This window comes from Nyctibius grandis, chromosome 6 (genome assembly GCF_013368605.1).
Source record: "Nyctibius grandis isolate bNycGra1 chromosome 6, bNycGra1.pri, whole genome shotgun sequence".
Taxonomy (NCBI): Eukaryota; Metazoa; Chordata; class Aves; order Nyctibiiformes; family Nyctibiidae; genus Nyctibius; species Nyctibius grandis.
In genome coordinates this window covers 27900578-27920283 of record NC_090663.1, presented here as the reverse complement: position 1 = coordinate 27920283, position 19706 = coordinate 27900578, and the positions used below count along the sequence as shown (strand labels likewise).

The window sequence follows — 19706 nt, the reverse complement described above, 5'->3', positions numbered from 1 at the left end:
TGAATTGTTTTCTTGTCAAAAATGTAAATAAGTTGCTTGCTTCCTACAAATAAGACTAGTCCTTCAGTTCAGCAGCAAAAGAAAAGTACTGCTTATGTTGCAAGAGCTGTAGTTGTTCTCCAGTTTATGGCAAATTGAGACATTCAGACACATGCTTGGTAACTGCACCTAGAAAAGGGGGCTTTTTAAGGAAAAAAAAAAAAAAGTAGTAGAAATTAAAATCCTGAATCATCCCTCAGAAATAGTTCATCTGCTTTCAGTCATACCTGGTTTTGACTGCTTCAGAGAAGTCAGAAGGCCAAGAAATTGTGCAGAAAACTTTGAACAGAAGTTAACAGAAAAACACTGTTGAAAACTTGGAACAGAAAAAAATCTGTTCACAAAGTTTCTTCTAAATTCTATTAGATGAAAGCCATTTTATCCTTTGAAACTTGATACCCCGAATCTTAGGTGTTTGTTTTTTAGGTTGGGGTGGGGGCTTGGTGCTTTTTTTTTTTAAAAAAAAACCACTGTACTCTGGATATTCTTGTTATTCACTAACCATGCAGTTTTATAACCCTGCTGGATTTTTGTCCAGAGGTGGTTGTTTAGATTCTCATTAACCTCTCAGTGAATGCCACAGAAAAATTGTTGATGCTTTTTTTTTTTTTTTTAAAAAAAAAAAAATCACATTAGAGAAAAATATCTCCCATTCAGATGCTTACCCCCCATCATATTACACAGTTCATAACTTTTAAGATTTTTTTTTTTTTAGATTATTTTATACTCTTTTGGAAGGCTCTTCTTCGACCACCTTTCTCTGGTGTTAGGTATGTTCTAGTTTCCAGCCTAAATTTAACAATGACTGCTTGATGTGCACTTGTTTCTTGTGCCAACATTATACTTTAAAGTTTTTGTTGCTTCTCTCAGCCTTTGTTTTGCTATAAGCCAAACCCTTAATATCCTTGTACAAGACAGAAATCTGGTACCTTGATTATCTTCCAATTTCCTGTGTTTTTCATTAATCCCTGGTGCCTGAGGGACCAGATGCTACCGGGCTGTTTCAGATGAGGTCTGGGCATTACCGTGCTCGATGGTGCCAGTGTTTTCCTAGCTCTGCAGAAAAGGCTGTAACCAGAGAACGTATTTGCCTTCCCCTGTGCATGCATCACTTAGGAAGCTCGGAGCAGGTCAGTACCCTGCTGATGTGACTGGGTCTCTTTCTTCCATCACATCCAAACATTTGCATCACAGCCCGACACGGACAGCAGAATTTCTTAGTGATTCCCTGAATGAATGACCTTGTGCTCTGTGTTACTTCATTTCGTTACATTTCTATTATGCCCCTTCTCAGCATCCAATTTTCCTTTTGGTGGTTCCATCTTTTTCCTTGCAGCAGAGCGTCCAGATTTTGTGTCACCAGCAGCTTTCACTAACACCTTTTGTGATAAGATCCTTAATGGTAATATTAATTGAAATTTCCCTTTATCGTCCGATATTTTCAACTTTTTCAGTTAATCTGTATTTTCCTTTCTCCTCTGATTGTGTCAAAAGGAGAAGTTCCCAGTTTGCTTCCACTGAACCATTTATTTGGACCTTTCTTTGTGTTCCCTGTTAACTCCTCTGAGGTAAACATTTTGTGCTTCCCTCAGTGCATCAAAGCTCCTGTACAGTAGCTTTGATAATTGTCCATTCCCTAAGCCTTCCTGGTTTTTATGGTCTCTGAAAAATATTATGGTCTCTCTGAAAAATACTTGAAGATACTTGGGCTTGTCTGGACTGCTGAAGTTTGTATACTGTGTCTGAGATCAAAATCAAGCATGGGGGAAGCCTGTGTTTAGTGTCTTACAGCCTTCCACTGCCACAGCTAAAATATCATTTTGTTAAAGTAACAGTTTGCTTCAGCATTGTTCTTCTGCTGTGAATTGTAAACTGTAATTTTAGCTGTTTGTCCAATGGTCAGGAAGCTGTTACACACAAATATAAATATATATGAAGCTTTACATATTTATATGTAAAACATACATATATTTGTATAATAAATGTGTACTTTAACACATTAGTATATATAAAAATGATAGGGTAAACTTTTTTAGAAGAAACTCTACTTTGAAGTTTCAAAATACAACCTGCACTACATTTTTTACTGCACCTGCTACCCCCAGGTCCCCAAGGAGCAGCAGCTACTAATGCTGTGACTGTTGCATTGCAGGCTGGGGATATAATGTGCTTGGGTTAAATAAAAATAGGAAACTCTGATGACAGGAGGAATGAGTAATAAGATACAAACAGATTTGTTGTGATTTTGGTTTTGTGTTTTACTTTCAAGATACAGAGAGTGGAGGCTGCTTGGGACAACGATAAGGAAAGTCACGGAAGGTATCTGCTGGTGATTCAATAGCTGTTCCAGAAGGAACTGTTTAAAGAAATATCAGTGTAGGATTTTTTTGTATTCCTTCACAATTCTCTTCTTCTGTCCTCACACCCTGGAAACTAGCTGAGCTTAGCTTTGTCTTATGCTCAGCTTGTCTTTTGAGGGCTTTCTAGTAACCATGGGAGTTAGAAACAGCCTTGGCTTGAAATCCTGTCTTTTGGCAGTAGGTGGGTTCTACTGTGCTCACTGCTCATGTGGAAGCGTAAACCACAGGGAGTGCGGATTAAATCCTTTAGATGCAAATGGGCAAGATGGGTAAACTGGGAATTCTTGTTTTGTGTACTAAAATGAAGTCACAGAATCACAGAATCACAGAATGTTAGGGATTGGAAGGGACCTCGAAAGATCGTCTAGTCCAATCCCCCTGCCGGAGCAGGATTGCCTAGACCATATCACACAGGAACGCGTCCAGGAGGGTTTTGAATGTCTCCAGAGAAGGAGACTCCACAACCTCTCTGGGCAGCCTGTTCCAGTGTTCGGTCACCCTCACCGTAAAGAAGGTTTTCCTCATATTTAAGTGGAACCTCCTGTGTTCCAGCTTGCACCCATTGCCCCTTGTCCTGTCAAGGGATGTCACTGAGAAGAGCCTGGCTCCATCCTCATGACACTTGCCCTTTTACATATTTAAAAACATTAATGAGGTCACCCCTCAGTCTCCTCTTCTCTAAGCTAAAGAGACCCAGCTCCCTCAGCCTCTCCTCATAAGGGAGATGTTCCACCCCCTTAATCATCTTCGTGGCTCTGCGCTGGACTCTCTCTAGCAGTTCCCTGTCCTTCTTGAACTGAGGGGCCCAGAACTGGACACAATATTCCAGATGCGGCCTCACCAGGGCAGAGGAGAGGGGGAGGAGAACCTCTCTTGACCTGCTAACCACACCCCTTCTAATACAGCCCAGGATGCCATTGGCCTTCTTGGCCACAAGGGCACACTGCTGGCTCATGGTCATCCCGCTGTCCACTAGGACCCCCAGGTCCCTTTCCCCTACGCTGGTCTCCAACAGCTCTGCCCCCAACTTGTACTGGTACATGGGGTTGTTCTTGCACAGATGCAGGACTCTACACTTGCCCTTGTTATATTTCATTAAATTTCTCCCCGCCCAACTCTCCAGCCTGTCCAGGTCACTCTGAATGGCTGTGCAGCCTTCTGGTGTGTCAGCCACTCCTCCCAGTTTTGTGTCATCAGTGAACTTGCTGACAGTGCACTCTATTCCCTCATCCAAGTCATTAATGAATATATTGAATAGTACTGGTCCCAGTACCGACCCTTGAGGGACTCCGCTAGACACAGGCCTCCAACTGGACTCTGTCCCATTGACCACCACTCTCTGGCTTCTTTCCTTCAGCCAGTTCACAATCCACCTCACTACCCGATCATCCAGACCACACTTCCTCAGTTTAGCTGCGAGGATGCTGTGGGAGACCGTGTCAAACGCTTTACTGAAATCGAGATAGACCACATCCACAGCTTTACCATCATCTATCCACCGGGTAACATCCTCATGAAAGGCTATCAAGTTGGTTAAGCATGACTTCCCCTTGGTGAAGCCATGCTGAGTGCCCCTAATGATCCCCCTATCCTTGATGTGCCTAGAGACAGCAGCAAGGACAAGTTGTTCCATCACCTTTCCAGGGATGGAGGTGAGGCTGACCGGTCTATAGTTACCCGGGTCCTCCTTCTTGCCCTTTTTGAAGACTGGAGTGACATTCGCTTTCCTCCAGTCCTCAGGCACCTCTCCCGTTGCCCACGACTTAGCAAAGATGATGGAGAGTGGCCTAGCAATGACTTCCACCAGCTCCCTCAGCACCCGCGGGTGCATCCCATCAGGGCCCATGGATTTATGGATGTCCAGGTTGCTTAATTGGTCCCTGACCCAGCCCTCATCTACCAAGACAGATTCCTCCTCTGTCCTGACTTCTTCTGAGGCCTCAGGCGTCTGGGGCTCCTCAGGACAGCCTCCAGCAGTATAGACAGAGGCAAAGAAGGCATTCAGTAACTCCGCCTTCTTTTTATCCTCTGTCTCCAGGGCCCCCGCCTCATTCATCAGTGGGCCTACATTGCCTCTAGTGTTGGCTTTACCTGCAATGTATTTGAAGAAGCCCTTTCTGTTGTCCTTGACCTCTCTTGCAAGGTTTAATTCCAAGGAGGCCTTAGCTTTCCTAGTTGCCTCCCTACATCCTCTGACAACAGACTTCTATTCCTCCCAAGTGGCCAGCCCCTCCTTCCATGATCTGTACACCCTCTTCTTCCACTTGAGTTTGCCCAGCAGTTCCCTGTTTAACCATGCAGGTCTCCTGGTACCCTTCCTTGACTTCCTACCTGCTGGGGTGCTCTGATCTTGAGCTCGGAAGAAGCAGTCCTTGAATGCTAACCAACTATCTTGGGCCCCCTTACCTTCTAGTACCCTGTCCCATGGGATTTCCCCTAGCAGTTGCTTGAAAAGGCCAAAGTTGGCCCTCCTGAAGTCCAGGGTTGTGATTCTGCTAGCTATTCTGTTCCTGCCACATGAGATCCTGAACTCTACCATCTCATGTTTGCTACAACCAAGGCTGCCCTCAACCTTCACCTCTTCAACCAGACCCTCCTTCTTAGTAAGGATAAGATCCAGCAACGCTCCTCTCCTAGTTGGCTCATCCACCATTTGCATCAGAAAGTTATCATCAATGCACTGGAGGAACCTCCTGGACTGAGGATGGCTGGCTGAGTAGGCCTTCCAGCAAATATCAGGGTAGTTGAAATCCCCCATGACAACCAGGCCCTGTAATTGTGAGACTGCTCTCAGCTGCCTGTAGAAGGCCTCATCACCCTCCTCATCCTGATCCGGTGGCCTGTAATAGACACCCACAACAGTATCACCCCTGCCAGCCTGCCCCTTAATTCGCACCCACAAACTCTCAACTCGCTCCTGATCCGCCCCTGGACAGAACTCAATACATTTTAGCTGCTCACTCACATAAAGAGCAACTCCACCACCTCTCCTTAGCGGCCTGTCTTTCCTGAACAGGACATAGCCATCCATGACCACATTCCAGTCATGCGAGGCGTCCCACCAAGTCTCTGTAATTGCCACTAGATCATAGCCCCCCGACCGAACACGGATTTCTAACTCGTCCTGTTTATTCCCCATGCTGCGCGCATTGGTGTACAGGCATTGCAGGGGGCGAGCTGAGCACACCGATTTCACCCCAGGGGGATGGGAGGCCTCCTGGTCTACCTCAACACTAGAGCGTTGCCCCAGTGGTGCAAGCCCAGCTACTACCCCATCCCCCTTCGAATCTAGTTTAAAGCTCTCCGAATGAGCCCTGCTAATTCCTGTCCCAGAACCCTTTTGCCCCTACGACATAAACCTTTCCCATGTATTACCGTCACGCCTGTTGTCTTATAAAACCAGCCATTATCAAAGAACCCAAAGCCCTGCCTGTAGCACCAGTCTCGTAGCCAGGCGTTAATAGAGAGAATCCTACTATTCCATCCCACGTCATCACCTGAAAATGGAAGGAGGGAGGAGAAAACAACTTGTGCCCCAGACTCTTTCACCAACTGTCCTAGGGCCTTGTAGTCTTTCTTCATCCCCCTCAGACTACGGGATGCAGCTTCTTCCCCACCTGTCTGGAAGATCAGCAGGGAGTAGTAGTCTGTGGCCTTCACCAGGTTGGGGAGTTGCCTGGTGATATCCCTGATTTGGGCTCCAGGCAGGCTGCAGACCTCCCTGTGTTGGGGGTCAGCTCTGCATATTGGGCCCTCAGATCCCTTTAGGAAAGAGTCTCCAACCACTAAAACTCTTCTCTTCTTCCTTGTGGAGGAGGTAGCTGTACGCCTGTCAGGTTTTTCTGACTGTGGTGGGACCTCTGATATAGGTTGCCTCTCCACCACATCCCCATTGGACCGGCTGTATTCCACTAGGGTTTCATATCTATTTCTCAGAGGCACCTGTGGAGGCAAGGTAGGCAAGGAGGGCACTCGCCTTTTGCCACAGCCATAGACTTGCCTCCACCCACTCCTCTCCTCTAGGTTACTGTTTTCCACCTGAGAGGGGCAGAGTACAGGGGTCCCTCGATCCTGGGAGCTCTCCGGTAGGTGCTCCCATTTTTGTTGCAGGGAAGGCAGAGCCTGGCTCCACCAGTCTATCTCCATTTCAGCCTCCCGAATGCTCCTAAGCCTTTCTACTTTGGCTTGAATCCTTTCAACCTGGCTTTGCAGCTGTGCCGCTCGGCCGAGCAGATCATCTACCTGCTCACAGCGCACGCAGCCCCCTGTCACCACAGAGACGCTGTAGCATTCCCTGCAGCCTGTGACCTGCACCATCGCCTCCTTCCGTGGGAGCTCTGTCTGGGTTCCCACATCCATTTTGGTCTTCTTCCACCGGGTAGATACCATTGTTCTTTCACTGAGCTGGGAAATACCTGTTGGTGACACCCCTGGTTCACAGCTCCTTGGCACCTTCCTCGCCTTGTGCACTGGGAGGGAGTCAGCGCCCTCACCAATGAGCTGTAAACTGCTGCAGCCTCTCCTGCCCTGGGACACACCCAGTCACTGCTGACTCTCCCTCTACCCCCTCCAGGAGGCTTTTTATCACCCAATCAATCACCACCCCCAATCAACAGGGGGTGGTGCGTTTAAATCGCCCGCGGTGCCTCCGGCTACGCCCCCTCCTCTCCTGATTCGTTGCTGGCAACCTCTGGGTCAGGGGTGGGGGGGAAGCAGCTCGGGGCTGCTGCTCCAGGGGGGTCAAGAGTACGAAAACCACCCGGTTACAGCCCGATGCTGCCCTCGCCCCCGCACTAACCTCAAGTCGCTGTCGCTGCTGCCGCCGCTGTCAGCTGTTTGTTCTGGTTTTGAAGTAATTCTCTTAAATTTTGAAGTAATTCTCTTAAATTACGTTTCAGTATTTAATGGAGGATATCAGTAAGGTGAAGGTGGTGGTTTTGTCTTTTATTTTTTTTCTGTCTGAACAGTTGATGAACGTTTTTTGTTTAGCAGATACATCAGTTTGGAGAGAGAGAAGCTGTAGCTCATCCCATTAGTTAATTGAGAGCTGGCAAACATAGAAATTATGACGCTTTTCTGGAGTTTCCCATTCTGTTTTGTCTCAGCTTCCAACTTTTGCGTCCATTCTTGGAAGGACAGCAGCAACACAGTGTTCATTCCTACGAGATGCGGGGCGGGGAAAAGTAGAGAGTAGTGATGAAATGCTGCAACAGAAAACCTAGCTGTGCTTGAAAAGCTTCCCACAGAAAACAAAAGCACAGTGGTCTCTCTAACTTAAGAAGAAATAAGCACCTTCTCGTTTAGAATTGCTGCTGTTACCTGACAGTCAGCTTTGAAAAATGCTTTTCACTGATCTCAGTGTAAATGAGATTCAGAATGCGTCACTGCAGCTGTAAAACAAGCCCTGTTGTTTTAGGCTTTACGGGAAGATCTGTGTTACCTGGCGATGATTGCTTTGATCGTGTGGTGCCTTTGCACTCCAGCACAGCTCTACAGCTTGCCAGGCATCCTTCTGGCACACAGCCTGACCTCGCTGCAACCCCAGAGGCTCAAAGCATGGCAGTAGTGGTCTTGTCAGCTTTAACTTTGAACTTTTTAAACTTTTTTTTTTTTTTTGCATGTGCAACTTTACTCCTAACTTAGCAAATCCCCCACAAAGAGCAAGTGAAACTGAGATCATTTGCTGATACCAGTTCAAATAGCTGCACTGGAGTAAATGAAGTTATCTTGATTTATAACAAACTGCCAATATTATAGACAGTGTTTTTCTTTGTATTAAAATATAGACGAACTGTGTAGTTGCACATAAACTGTCCTGATGCTTTCTTTTACTGTTTGGTTGGACAAAATCTGCATTAAGATAACTTAATGTAGAACAAATAATATAAAAACCAGGTGTGTTTTACTGAGAAAGTGTGTATCGTCTGTGCAGGGAATTAGGGTCACGGGACCATGAATGACTTGAATTCATGACTTTGAATTGACTTTGAATTGACTAGGAGAGGAGCGCTGCTGGATCTTATCCTCACTAACAAGGAGGGTCTGGTTGAAGAGGTGAAGGCTGAGGGCAGCCTTGGTTGTAGTGACCATGAGATGGTAGAGTTCAGGATCTCATGTGGCAGGACCAGAATAGCTAGCAGAATCACAACCCTGGATTTCAGGAGGGCCAACTTTGGCCTTTTCAAGCAATTGCTAGGGGAAATCCCATGGGACAGGGTACTAGAAGGTAAGGGGGCCCAAGATAGTTGGTTAGCATTCAAGGACTGCTTCTTCCGAGCTCAAGATCAGAGCACCCCAGCAGGTAGGAAGTCAAGGAAGGGTACCAGGAGACCTGCATGGTTAAACAGGGAACTGCTGGGCAAACTCAAGTGGAAGAAGAGGGTGTACAGATCATGGAAGGAGGGGCTGGCCACTTGGGAGGAATAGAAGTCTGTTGTCAGAGGATGTAGGGAGGCAACTAGGAAAGCTAAGGCCTCCTTGGAATTAAACCTTGCAAGAGAGGTCAAGGACAACAGAAAGGGCTTCTTCAAATACATTGCAGGTAAAGCCAACACTAGAGGCAATGTAGGCCCACTGATGAATGAGGCGGGGGCCCTGGAGACAGAGGATAAAAAGAAGGCGGAGTTACTGAATGCCTTCTTTGCCTCTGTCTATACTGCTGGAGGCTGTCCTGAGGAGCCCCAGACGCCTGAGGCCTCAGAAGAAGTCAGGACAGAGGAGGAATCTGTCTTGGTAGATGAGGGCTGGGTCAGGGACCAATTAAGCAACCTGGACATCCATAAATCCATGGGCCCTGATGGGATGCACCCGCGGGTGCTGAGGGAGCTGGTGGAAGTCATTGCTAGGCCACTCTCCATCATCTTTGCTAAGTCGTGGGCAACGGGAGAGGTGCCTGAGGACTGGAGGAAAGCGAATGTCACTCCAGTCTTCAAAAAGGGCAAGAAGGAGGACCCGGGTAACTATAGACCGGTCAGCCTCACCTCCATCCCTGGAAAGGTGATGGAACAACTTGTCCTTGCTGCTGTCTCTAGGCACATCAAGGATAGGGGGATCATTAGGGGCACTCAGCATGGCTTCACCAAGGGGAAGTCATGCTTAACCAACTTGATAGCCTTTCATGAGGATGTTACCCGGTGGATAGATGATGGTAAAGCTGTGGATGTGGTCTATCTCGATTTCAGTAAAGCGTTTGACACGGTCTCCCACAGCATCCTCGCAGCTAAACTGAGGAAGTGTGGTCTGGATGATCGGGTAGTGAGGTGGATTGTGAACTGGCTGAAGGAAAGAAGCCAGAGAGTGGTGGTCAATGGGACAGAGTCCAGTTGGAGGCCTGTGTCTAGCGGAGTCCCTCAAGGGTCGGTACTGGGACCAGTACTATTCAATATATTCATTAATGACTTGGATGAGGGAATAGAGTGCACTGTCAGCAAGTTCACTGATGACACAAAACTGGGAGGAGTGGCTGACACACCAGAAGGCTGCGCAGCCATTCAGAGTGACCTGGACAGGCTGGAGAGTTGGGCGGGGAGAAATTTAATGAAATATAACAAGGGCAAGTGTAGAGTCCTGCATCTGTGCAAGAACAACCCCATGTACCAGTACAAGTTGGGGGCAGAGCTGTTGGAGACCAGCGTAGGGGAAAGGGACCTGGGGGTCCTAGTGGACAGCGGGATGACCATGAGCCAGCAGTGTGCCCTTGTGGCCAAGAAGGCCAATGGCATCCTGGGCTGTATTAGAAGGGGTGTGGTTAGCAGGTCAAGAGAGGTTCTCCTCCCCCTCTCCTCTGCCCTGGTGAGGCCGCATCTGGAATATTGTGTCCAGTTCTGGGCCCCTCAGTTCAAGAAGGACAGGGAACTGCTAGAGAGAGTCCAGCGCAGAGCCACGAAGATGATTAAGGGGGTGGAACATCTCCCTTATGAGGAGAGGCTGAGGGAGCTGGGTCTCTTTAGCTTAGAGAAGAGGAGACTGAGGGGTGACCTCATTAATGTTTTTAAATATGTAAAAGGGCAAGTGTCATGAGGATGGAGCCAGGCTCTTCTCAGTGACATCCCTTGACAGGACAAGGGGCAATGGGTGCAAGCTGGAACACAGGAGGTTCCACTTAAATATGAGGAAAACCTTCTTTACGGTGAGGGTGACCGAACACTGGAACAGGCTGCCCAGAGAGGTTGTGGAGTCTCCTTCTCTGGAGACATTCAAAACCCTCCTGGACGCGTTCCTGTGTGATATGGTCTAGGCAATCCTGCTCCGGCAGGGGGATTGGACTAGACGATCTTTCGAGGTCCCTTCCAATCCCTAACATTCTGTGATTCTGTGATTCTGTAATTCAGCTTGCTCGACATGATTTGGCTGCAGAAGTACTGAAATGCTAAATTTCAGAAAAACAATTTTTTTGATGAGTTAGGAGCTCTATGACAAAGGCTCAAATATGAATTTAGGACACTGTGGTAGTTTTGTCCAAGTGACTAACACTGATGATAACACCCAGAACAGAGTGGGAAATAATAACATGCATCCCCACATAGTGTATGGGAACCTCAACTAAGCAGTACCTGGAAAATGATGACCAAGAACAAGAAAAGCCCTCATGGAGGACTTCTCAAAAATGGAGAAGAGGGAAAGCATCCAAGTAGGACCTTGTTAGGGGGGGAGTTAGAAGCATAAAGGCAGCCAAAAATTATATGGGGCAGAGAATCGCAAGCGGGATTGATTGCAAGAAACAAGAATTGGAGTAGTGTGAATCTGTTGGAAGGAGAAATGGTGGAGTCGCCAGGCTTTTTGGGCAGGACAGCACTTTCCAGGTCTCTGAGCATGTCTGGTATCTGGATTACACTGCATCACAGACAGGTCCAAGTGCGGTAAACCCATAGTGAGTACAGCAGGGCTGGAGTACAGGCAGGACATCCCCTTGGCCGTGGGGTTGTGGTTGTTTTTCTGGTTCCCGGAAGGCTTTTATCCTGTGCCAGCGAGCAGGGATGACGGGGAGAGAGTCCTTCGGTAAGCAGGGTGGCTTCATGGCTCTTAGCAAAAGCAGGCGGGAAAGCGTAACCTGAACATGAGCACTCCCAGACAAAACTGGAAAGGCGGATAGGTCTTGGGTAACAGAAGACTTTTTTTTAAAAAAAAAAAAAAAAAAAAAATCCCTGAAATGGCAATACCTTTTTTTAAAAAAAGGTGGTCGTTATTAGATAAAGAATAATGGATATGAGTCATTAATGACCTCAAAAAAAGGTCACACTCGCAATGATAGAAGATATTTGGCCAGTAAACAACATTATGCTTTCTCCAGTAGGCAGTTTGGCTTCAGAGAGCTGCATCCGATAGCTGTTCCCAGCACAGAAAATGAATATGCTGTGTCTGTATGTGCCTCCAGAAAGCAGCAGCACAAATTCCTAATGGCCTGGCTGTGCACTTTGCTTGCTTGTTTAAATTGTGTTTCGCTAATGATGTCCTACAGGTGATGCTCCAAGTGGCTGCTTTGAATGCAGGCAAAGTGAGAAACAGTTGACTATGGGAAGCATATTTGTATTATATATGCAAATATGTGCATACATATACAAAACTTATGTGTATATACAAATACACTTTCTTATCTCAAAATGAGCCATCCACCAGCTGGTTTTTTTGTTTGTTTGTTTGTTTTTTCCAAATCAGCCTTTTTCAGTGTCTGAACCCTTTGCTGTAGTGGGCCTATTTTGTGTAGGACCTGTAGCCCCTGTGTGTTTTTAAAACAATGCAAGGCATTCCTCTTACCCATTCCCTAGCAGGGCTATTTCCTGGTATTCAGAGCAGGACTTTAAAGGTGGGATTGTGTTGTTTGTCAGAATATCACCCAGAGAGTACTGGAATGTAATTTCTTGAGTAGATGACCCTTGAGAAACCTCATGCAGTAACCTTTTTCTTTCCCCGCTGTGTGTAGCTGTTCCTTGTGAGTGTTGAATGATGTTCTCAGTCACTCTTGGATGACTTCTGTAGGTAGTTTGCAGTCTTTTTTTTTTTTTTTTTTAATTCTCTTTCTTGGGCCTGTGAGGGTAGGTCTGCTGGCAATCTATTGTATGAGATTATAGCAGCCATTATGAATGTACTTACATTTGTGTTTGAACACACACGTATTCATAGCAAACATTGCTTGTAGAGAACCAGGGAAGGTCAAGGAGTCAGCTGGCCATTTAATACCCTCATAAAGCAGCATGTATGAACAAATAAATTTGGGTGAAACTCAAAAAAAGGTTTAATGTCCATTAAAAGTAAGGAGGTTGGACCCTGAGTTGTTTGTCCTCAAACAAAAGATAATGGAATTAGTTCAAGCAAACTTGATGCCGTGTGCCTGCCATATGGACATAACTCTTGGTTTGACTCTCTTATTAAAAAAAAAAAAAGCCACCAGAATTTAGTTTTTCTTTTCAGTAGTGTCAAAAGATTAATACAAGTAAAGTGAAACTCTTATGAAGCAGGTACAAAAGCTAAGAAATGCAAAAGAGCTACAACAAAAGAAGCTCTGTAAAGAAAATGGCTGAGGAAGATGACAGCCTCAGCTGAAAGTCATGGCAGGCCTCTCTGCAAGATGATTTATGCCTTCATTAAGTGTGATGATGAGTACCTGGTAGCTCTGTCATCACAGCTCCTAGAAAAGACTTGGAAGTGTCTTTCTACCATGAAAGTGAGGTGGAGTGGGTAGTGCTTTCAGGTGCGCCCCTGGGTGGCAGGTATGCAGTGACAGTGCTCAGGTTTTGTTTCCGTGGTTGTCTGTAATTGCTTGCAGCATGTGGCTGGTCACCTGAAACAAATCAAGGAAGAGCATCAAGAAAGGACAAAAAATAAATCTTCAGGCAGAGTCAAATCAAAACATTTCTTGATGAGAAACTGTAAGGTTATATGTGCATTAGTGTATATATAGTTTTTAATTTAACTATGAAGATGTAAAAATCACTATAGAACATCTTGAAACCAATTTTGCAGTAGAATATTAATCAAAAAACCCAGAAAGCTGTTACAAAACAAATGTGAGTGAGCAGGTTAAAAACTAATACTAAGACCTGATCTGACATAATAGGTACATTCAGGTTTAACTCAGATTTATGTGCAGTTGTGGATATCTAAGTTGTGTACATTTAAAAACAAACCCCAAACCTGTACATACATTGTACAGGTATGTTTTGAAAGGAATGTTTGAGACCTCCTTCCATTTTGTTTACTATTCTTATGGATGTATATGGAAAATAAGTGCTAGTTTTCAGATGCTTTAGCTATGGCATTTGGAGACCAATAAGGTCACTTACATTTCTGTGGGAGCTCCCTGAGCTTGCTGAAGCTCAGGAGTCCCTCCAAGATTCACCGGGGTGAGTGGATGTGTTTAAAAGGCAGATGGCTTTGGCTATTCTTGTCACAATCCAAAGATGGTTCTTGGGAGGGTGGGGGGGAATCAAACCCAAGCAGCATCTTTGTTTGTCTTGATCTGGGTATGTCTCTGCTCACATGTACGGTCCAATATCACTGTTGTTTTGCAGGGCTGTTTAACTTCACTTCCTGTGTGTCATTTGCTTCTAAATTGACTTTTGATAGTTGGCTTTAATCCATGTTGTAAATCTTTACAGTTCCCATTTTCTACGGTAACTGATGAAACCTTTGCTGTAATGAAAACATATCTTTGTTGTCTTTTCTACTGACATTTCTGGGGTTTTAAAATGTGATATTTGAAATAGTCGTACCTTTGGGTCCCCAACTGGCCTCTCCAAAGAGCAGTTTATTTCCATGGTGGGCACACTTCTTTACGAGAACTGTATTCTAGTTTAATTCAACTGTTTGAGAGCATAATTGTGGCGTTTGGGATTTTTAATTTATATCTGTTAGGTTTTTTATTATGGTATGGTGCAGAAGGCCTCTTCTAATTCTGGGCTGCTAGGTAAGGAAAGAATAGCGTGTCTCAAGTGTAGACATTTGATATAACTCATTGAGTGTTACCGCTTTAGAAAAGTGTACACCTTCTAGAAAGACAGGAATGCATTTATGAAAAATGAGTAATCTTGCAGCTCCATACATACTGATCAAATTCTCTGGGAAAAGAATTGTAAATACTGTCATCTGGTTACAATTTTTGTTTCCCCTCAGTACATTTATTTTTTTTTTTTTTTTTAGTCCTTGTACAGCTAAAGACTGTTCTGTTATGTTCTGCTATGAATTATGAACTTGGTGCATAGGTATTTGAGGGAAGTAAAAATGTTAGTGAATTTGAGGTGAGGGGAGACTTAATTTTTTTTCTGCTAACAAATGTGTATTTTTTTTCTAATTCTTATGGATCAGGAAAGGGGAAGCAGTCATCTGCAACTGTTTTCCTTGCACAACATTATAATGTGTTGAATTAGTAGGCCACCACAGAAGTTTGAAAAGGTCTGTTTGGCCCATGGCAAGGACTTATCTCATATTGCGCTGCAAAAGAAATGAAAGGTTTTTTGAATGTTAACTTTACTGGTTTTCACTCACTTTTCATCTTAACAGCCAGAATTCTCCCTTCAGTTGCAAGAGAGTACCACCTCATTGATTCACTGGACTTTCCCCATTGACAAGAGTTGAACAGGACAGGCTTTGTCAGCGCTGATTTGGGAAATAATTGGAGATCTTTACGTGTTTTTTGCACTGTCAGATATGCAGCCTTGTGAGTGTCTGTATTTCAGAAGTAATCCACAGAGGCTGTAGCAATGTTACGTGGTTGCATTTTAAGCAGAGGCTGCCGTGGTCCCATTCTTTCCACTTGCCCTCACTAGCTGCCAACACTAGTGCAACCACCATGAGCCAGTTCAGGAGCCTAATCCAGCTGAAAGTACGTCTTTATGTGGAGTTTTCAGCTGTGTTGGCTCCCAGACCAGCTCACCGGAGAATTGCGTGGATGCCAATATATATAAAAGGCTTATCTAATTCAGGAGTAAGCTGGTGCTCTGCTCGAGCAGAGAACTGAATATCTGAAGATTTGTGGAAATCTGAGTTTCAGTGCAGTGCTATTTTACCCGTGTCCTGATATTTCTCTCTATTCCCTGGATAGAACAAGCTTGTGCTTGTAGCTGCAGCCTGAGACAGTAAAAATCGTTAATGAATTAGGAAAAACACTCCCCAGAATTTGTTGCTTTTTTGGTGCTTCCAGCAAGGGAGGAGATGTATCCTTATAAATTGCGTGGTTGACATGCAATGCGTATTGGAAGACATCTGGGAACACAAAGGCTATTCAGATAGACTAAGAAAAAGGTAAATCTGAAAATTAGCTGAAAGCAGTGTTTTAATACAAAATCTTACACCAAAAAAAGAAATGATGGGACTTGTTTTTAGACTAAAAGATTTTACGCTAGTTATTTGACAGGTTCAGTAGCATTTCAATTAAGATTTTGGATTTGTGGTTTGTTATTCCAAACCGACTGTTAGATGTGCCATGCATTTCTTTTTTGCTTGGGCTTTTGATAATTCAAGAAAACTGATACGCTAGTAAATAGCCTGCATTCCTGTAAAGACACTTTGGTTTTTAGGGACAGACTCAATGCGATCAATGTTACGTAGCTTGGATAAGTTTTGCTTCTGTAGCAAACTGTTCATAAACTTGTTGCTTAATGATTGCTTCGCAAAATTTAAGACAACGTTGTTATTAAATCTCACCTGCTGGCTAACTGTATTTAAAGCCAAAAGCAAACTCTTTCTTGCAGTGTTTGTTGTTCTGTCTGTATCATGGGCCAAAAGAAGCTGTGTATGACCTGAGACTTCTTCGTGTCTTAAAATTTATGTGAGCTTATTAATGGAGGCCAACCACTAATAATAAATTTGTGCTGCACATATAGCACAACAGTTCATCTCCTCTGACAACATGACTATGAATAATTTATAGATGTAGTTATCCTGAAATTTGTAGGGGTCATTAGCATTTTAATGAAAAAGATACAGCTGTTGTACTAAATCTTCACTTCTTTTTTTTCTTCTCCCTCAGTTAAGCGTTTCGATCTGTACTTTGAAAGCAGCTGACAGCGTGCGGTAATGTGCTGACTGGCACTATGGGCAGGCGGTACCCGGGGGCTCACTATCGGCCAAGCAGCTCATGTATGTATGCAATTGGTCTAATTTATTTGTCGCTTTATTACTTTTGAAGGCTACTAAGTTTATAAATTTTGCAATAGTATTTATAAAGGATGATGACATATTCTAATCAATGCCAGCTCTCCTGTGTGTGTACCCAAATAGTAAGTATATTGATTTATGTTTAAACTGCAAAGGTGTTTTCTAGAACTTTGAAAAGCAGCTTGCAGTATGACTTGACGAAGTCTACTGCAGTGTGCTATGTTTTGTGTTCAATGTCTCCAACTTCATTTATTATAGGGTTCAAAAGTTTAGCTGCTATTCCTCTTCACTCCATCCTAATGATCTAGTGTAGAGGTAGGTCTTTCCCATTCCTGCTTAGAGAGAACAAGTAATGGGCATTAAATTCTTACCAGAAGAGCCAGGGATGATTTTCCTGTTGTCTAGTTGAGCAGTTGCAGACAGTGAAGACCTGGAATTGTTTGCTTGGGAAAATGCTGGGGTTCCCATCATCTGCCAGGGCAGAAACTTGTGGCGGAATCAATTGGTGCCAGAGCTCCCTCTGTTTGAGGACAGAGGTATCAAAATATCTACTTCATGATTGCTTTATGCTTTTGTTTAGTCAAGTTTTCCCTTTCCTTAACCTGTCAGGGTTTCTAAGCCAGGAAACTTGCTTTAGTTTTTGGTTTTGTTACTGTATGATTTGTGCAACTTCCCGGTGCTTAACATAATAAGTGCTTTGGGCATCCAACAATAATGGCATTGAAACTGCACAGTCTTTGGGAAATGCGGATCATAATGAAATCTCTGATAGGAGATTAGATCTCAGTGAAAGTGCTGGTAAAATACATCATTTTGCTTTTGTTTTCTTTGCATAAATAATGAGTAATTGCACCACCTCAGCTATTGTGTTTCTCACAGTTGTTGCAATCTTAATGTTGTACCATTAAGGACTTAGTGCAGCCTTAAGCCTTAGTCCCTGTCTTCTGTCTGTACATACATATATACCTAAATAAAGTCTGTGAGGGGAAGAATTAGGTCTGTGTGGAGTATGGCAGTTGTATTGCTTCTTTGGTGGTGAGATAGTATTTCATCCGTTTATGACATTGACTGTTTTGTTGAATGATTTCATAAATTTCATGAATACATGCTCTTTCTTATAAAATATAAAATTAAAAGCTGTGAATTTAACAGGTGCATGCTAGTTTAGACTTTTTAAAAGTGTAATTCAAGAGCAGTGATCTCCCTTGATTACTGACAATAAGCAAAGCAATCTTGGGTGTATCCCTGCCTCTGTCTAGCACTGTTTATCCTGACTTAACACTCCCTCGTGTGCTGTTTTGCTGTGTGTTTTTTTTTTTTCTTTTCTGTGCTTTTCTTCTGAAAAATACAGACTAAGAATATACTGTCTCCAGCTACTGAGAAGCTAGGTTTTGTAAACAGGCTTCTTTAATTAATTTCCTGAGCTTCATTTATATTTATATTTTTCTAATATTTGCTCATAAACCCCACTTTTCTGCATTGGCTGCAGCAGCTCTTCTGAAGACAACTATCTATGTTGTTAGGTAGCCTCAAATTTTCTTTTGTACTGGGGCTAAAAAATTTTTGTTCTGTGCACAGAGTTACAAGGGTTTTGTGTGTGTGGAAAGAACTTTCTAATGGATTGTCCATGCCTATCCTATCCCCAGCATAATAATTCGTTTATTTTAGTTAGTTGTAGTGTTTTGCATGATATTGAAATCAGAGTAAAGTGTTTTGGAGAAAATGAAGTTGGTTCCAGTGCCTTTCTGCTGGCATTAAATGCTCAGGAAGGGTTTACACAATAAAAATAATAAAATGCATAGCTTTGTGAGAGTACTTTTTTTTTAAAAAAAGGCACTTCTTTTTTCAGAAGACATCAGAAGTGAGGAAATGCAGGAATTTGTGGGTGGTAGCTTTTGGCATATGTCGACCTTTGGAGTGTGCCAGGGCCGAGGTGCAGTTCTGGAGTGGCACGTCAGCATTCACTGGGAGGAAGGGACCCCCTTGCACCTGGAGCTCTGAGACCAGCCCTTGTTGCCCACAGATGACAATGCCACATCTCCTGCCCTTAAGTCACCCTCTTGATTTGTGGCAGGCAGAGGTGGACTTTTATTTCTTTTTGAACTACTAGGCATCTCTTATTCAAAAATGACTCAGACTAGGGTCCATATGGAATGATTTATTGATATAATTCTGCCAGTATAATTATTAGAGCTGACTGGAGTTTTATTTCAGAAACTTCTGATGGAGGCTGATTTCCCTGCCCCCCCCCACCCCCCAAGCAAACCTTTTTGGAGAAATACCCTTTTGATGAAATGTTCATAAATCAAGGATGAGGATGAAAGGAAATAGCCCTTGTGGGAAGGCCCTCCCCTGGACTGCAGAGGCGGGAAGGTTTGAGTCTCGGTTCTTCCTGATCATCTCCTATGCTAGAGCTGCTCTTATAAATAATTAAATGTACTTGAGGTCAGAGAGAAAGGGGCTTGATTTCCCTCGAGGAACACTCAAATTTCTGCTCTGCCTGTGTCTCTTCAGCTCCCTAAGGAGTGCCTAGCTGTGACCTTCTTTGCACTGGGGCAGTCCCCCACTACTGGTCTTACAAGGGTGAAACTTGCTTAGTGAAACTGCTGGAAAGTCTTGGCTTTGTTGCAGGGAAATAAGGAAACAAATGTGAGAATGGTGACATTATAAATAACAGCAAACCCCTGAAAAAACCCTTAACTTCCAGTCTTGCAGCCAGTGCCAGTAATTACATTGCTATTGTTAGCCCAAGATGAGTTGATGTGAAAACATACTGTGGAGTGGCTCTGTGGGCTTGGCTTGGAGCTGCTTCCAGAGTAGCAGAAAACTCACCCAAAGAGGCACCTTGACCCCCAAGGAGGAGGGTATTAACCATGCAACTCTTGGTAGAAGCATCCAAATAAAATTCTACACCTGCAAAATCCTGCCCTGTATCTCCTGACTATTTCTTTCCAGAGAAAGATATCTTGGTGTGAACAAGACTCAAGCTTTAGCACTGCTCAGGTCATGCTCAGGGGGCACAGTTTATCTGTAAAGTTGCTGAAAAGCTCCATGTAATCGTTGCTTAGGTGAGAAGGCAGGAATGCAGATGATTCATTGAGTAAAATTTACAAAAGCACCCAATGACACATATGTTGCTCTCCCTGTTAAACCCTCTCTTGTTTAGGTTTCTACCTTTCCTAGGAAGCTATGTGGAAAGTTGCACAGCAACTTCAT

General features: G+C 44.1%; 1 protein-coding gene across 9 annotated transcripts in view; it reads left to right on the top strand.

The window, feature by feature from the left end:
• The window catches only part of APBB2 (amyloid beta precursor protein binding family B member 2), a 215238-nt gene that overhangs the window by 68359 nt on the left and 127173 nt on the right, over positions 1-19706 (top strand). For all 9 annotated transcript variants that reach the window (XM_068402953.1, XM_068402954.1, XM_068402950.1 and 6 more), the window contains one exon: positions 16363-16472. In XM_068402953.1, coding sequence (XP_068259054.1) covers positions 16427-16472 — 46 coding nt within the window. In that variant the 5' untranslated portion in view covers positions 16363-16426. The remainder of the gene's footprint in view (positions 1-16362; positions 16473-19706) is intronic.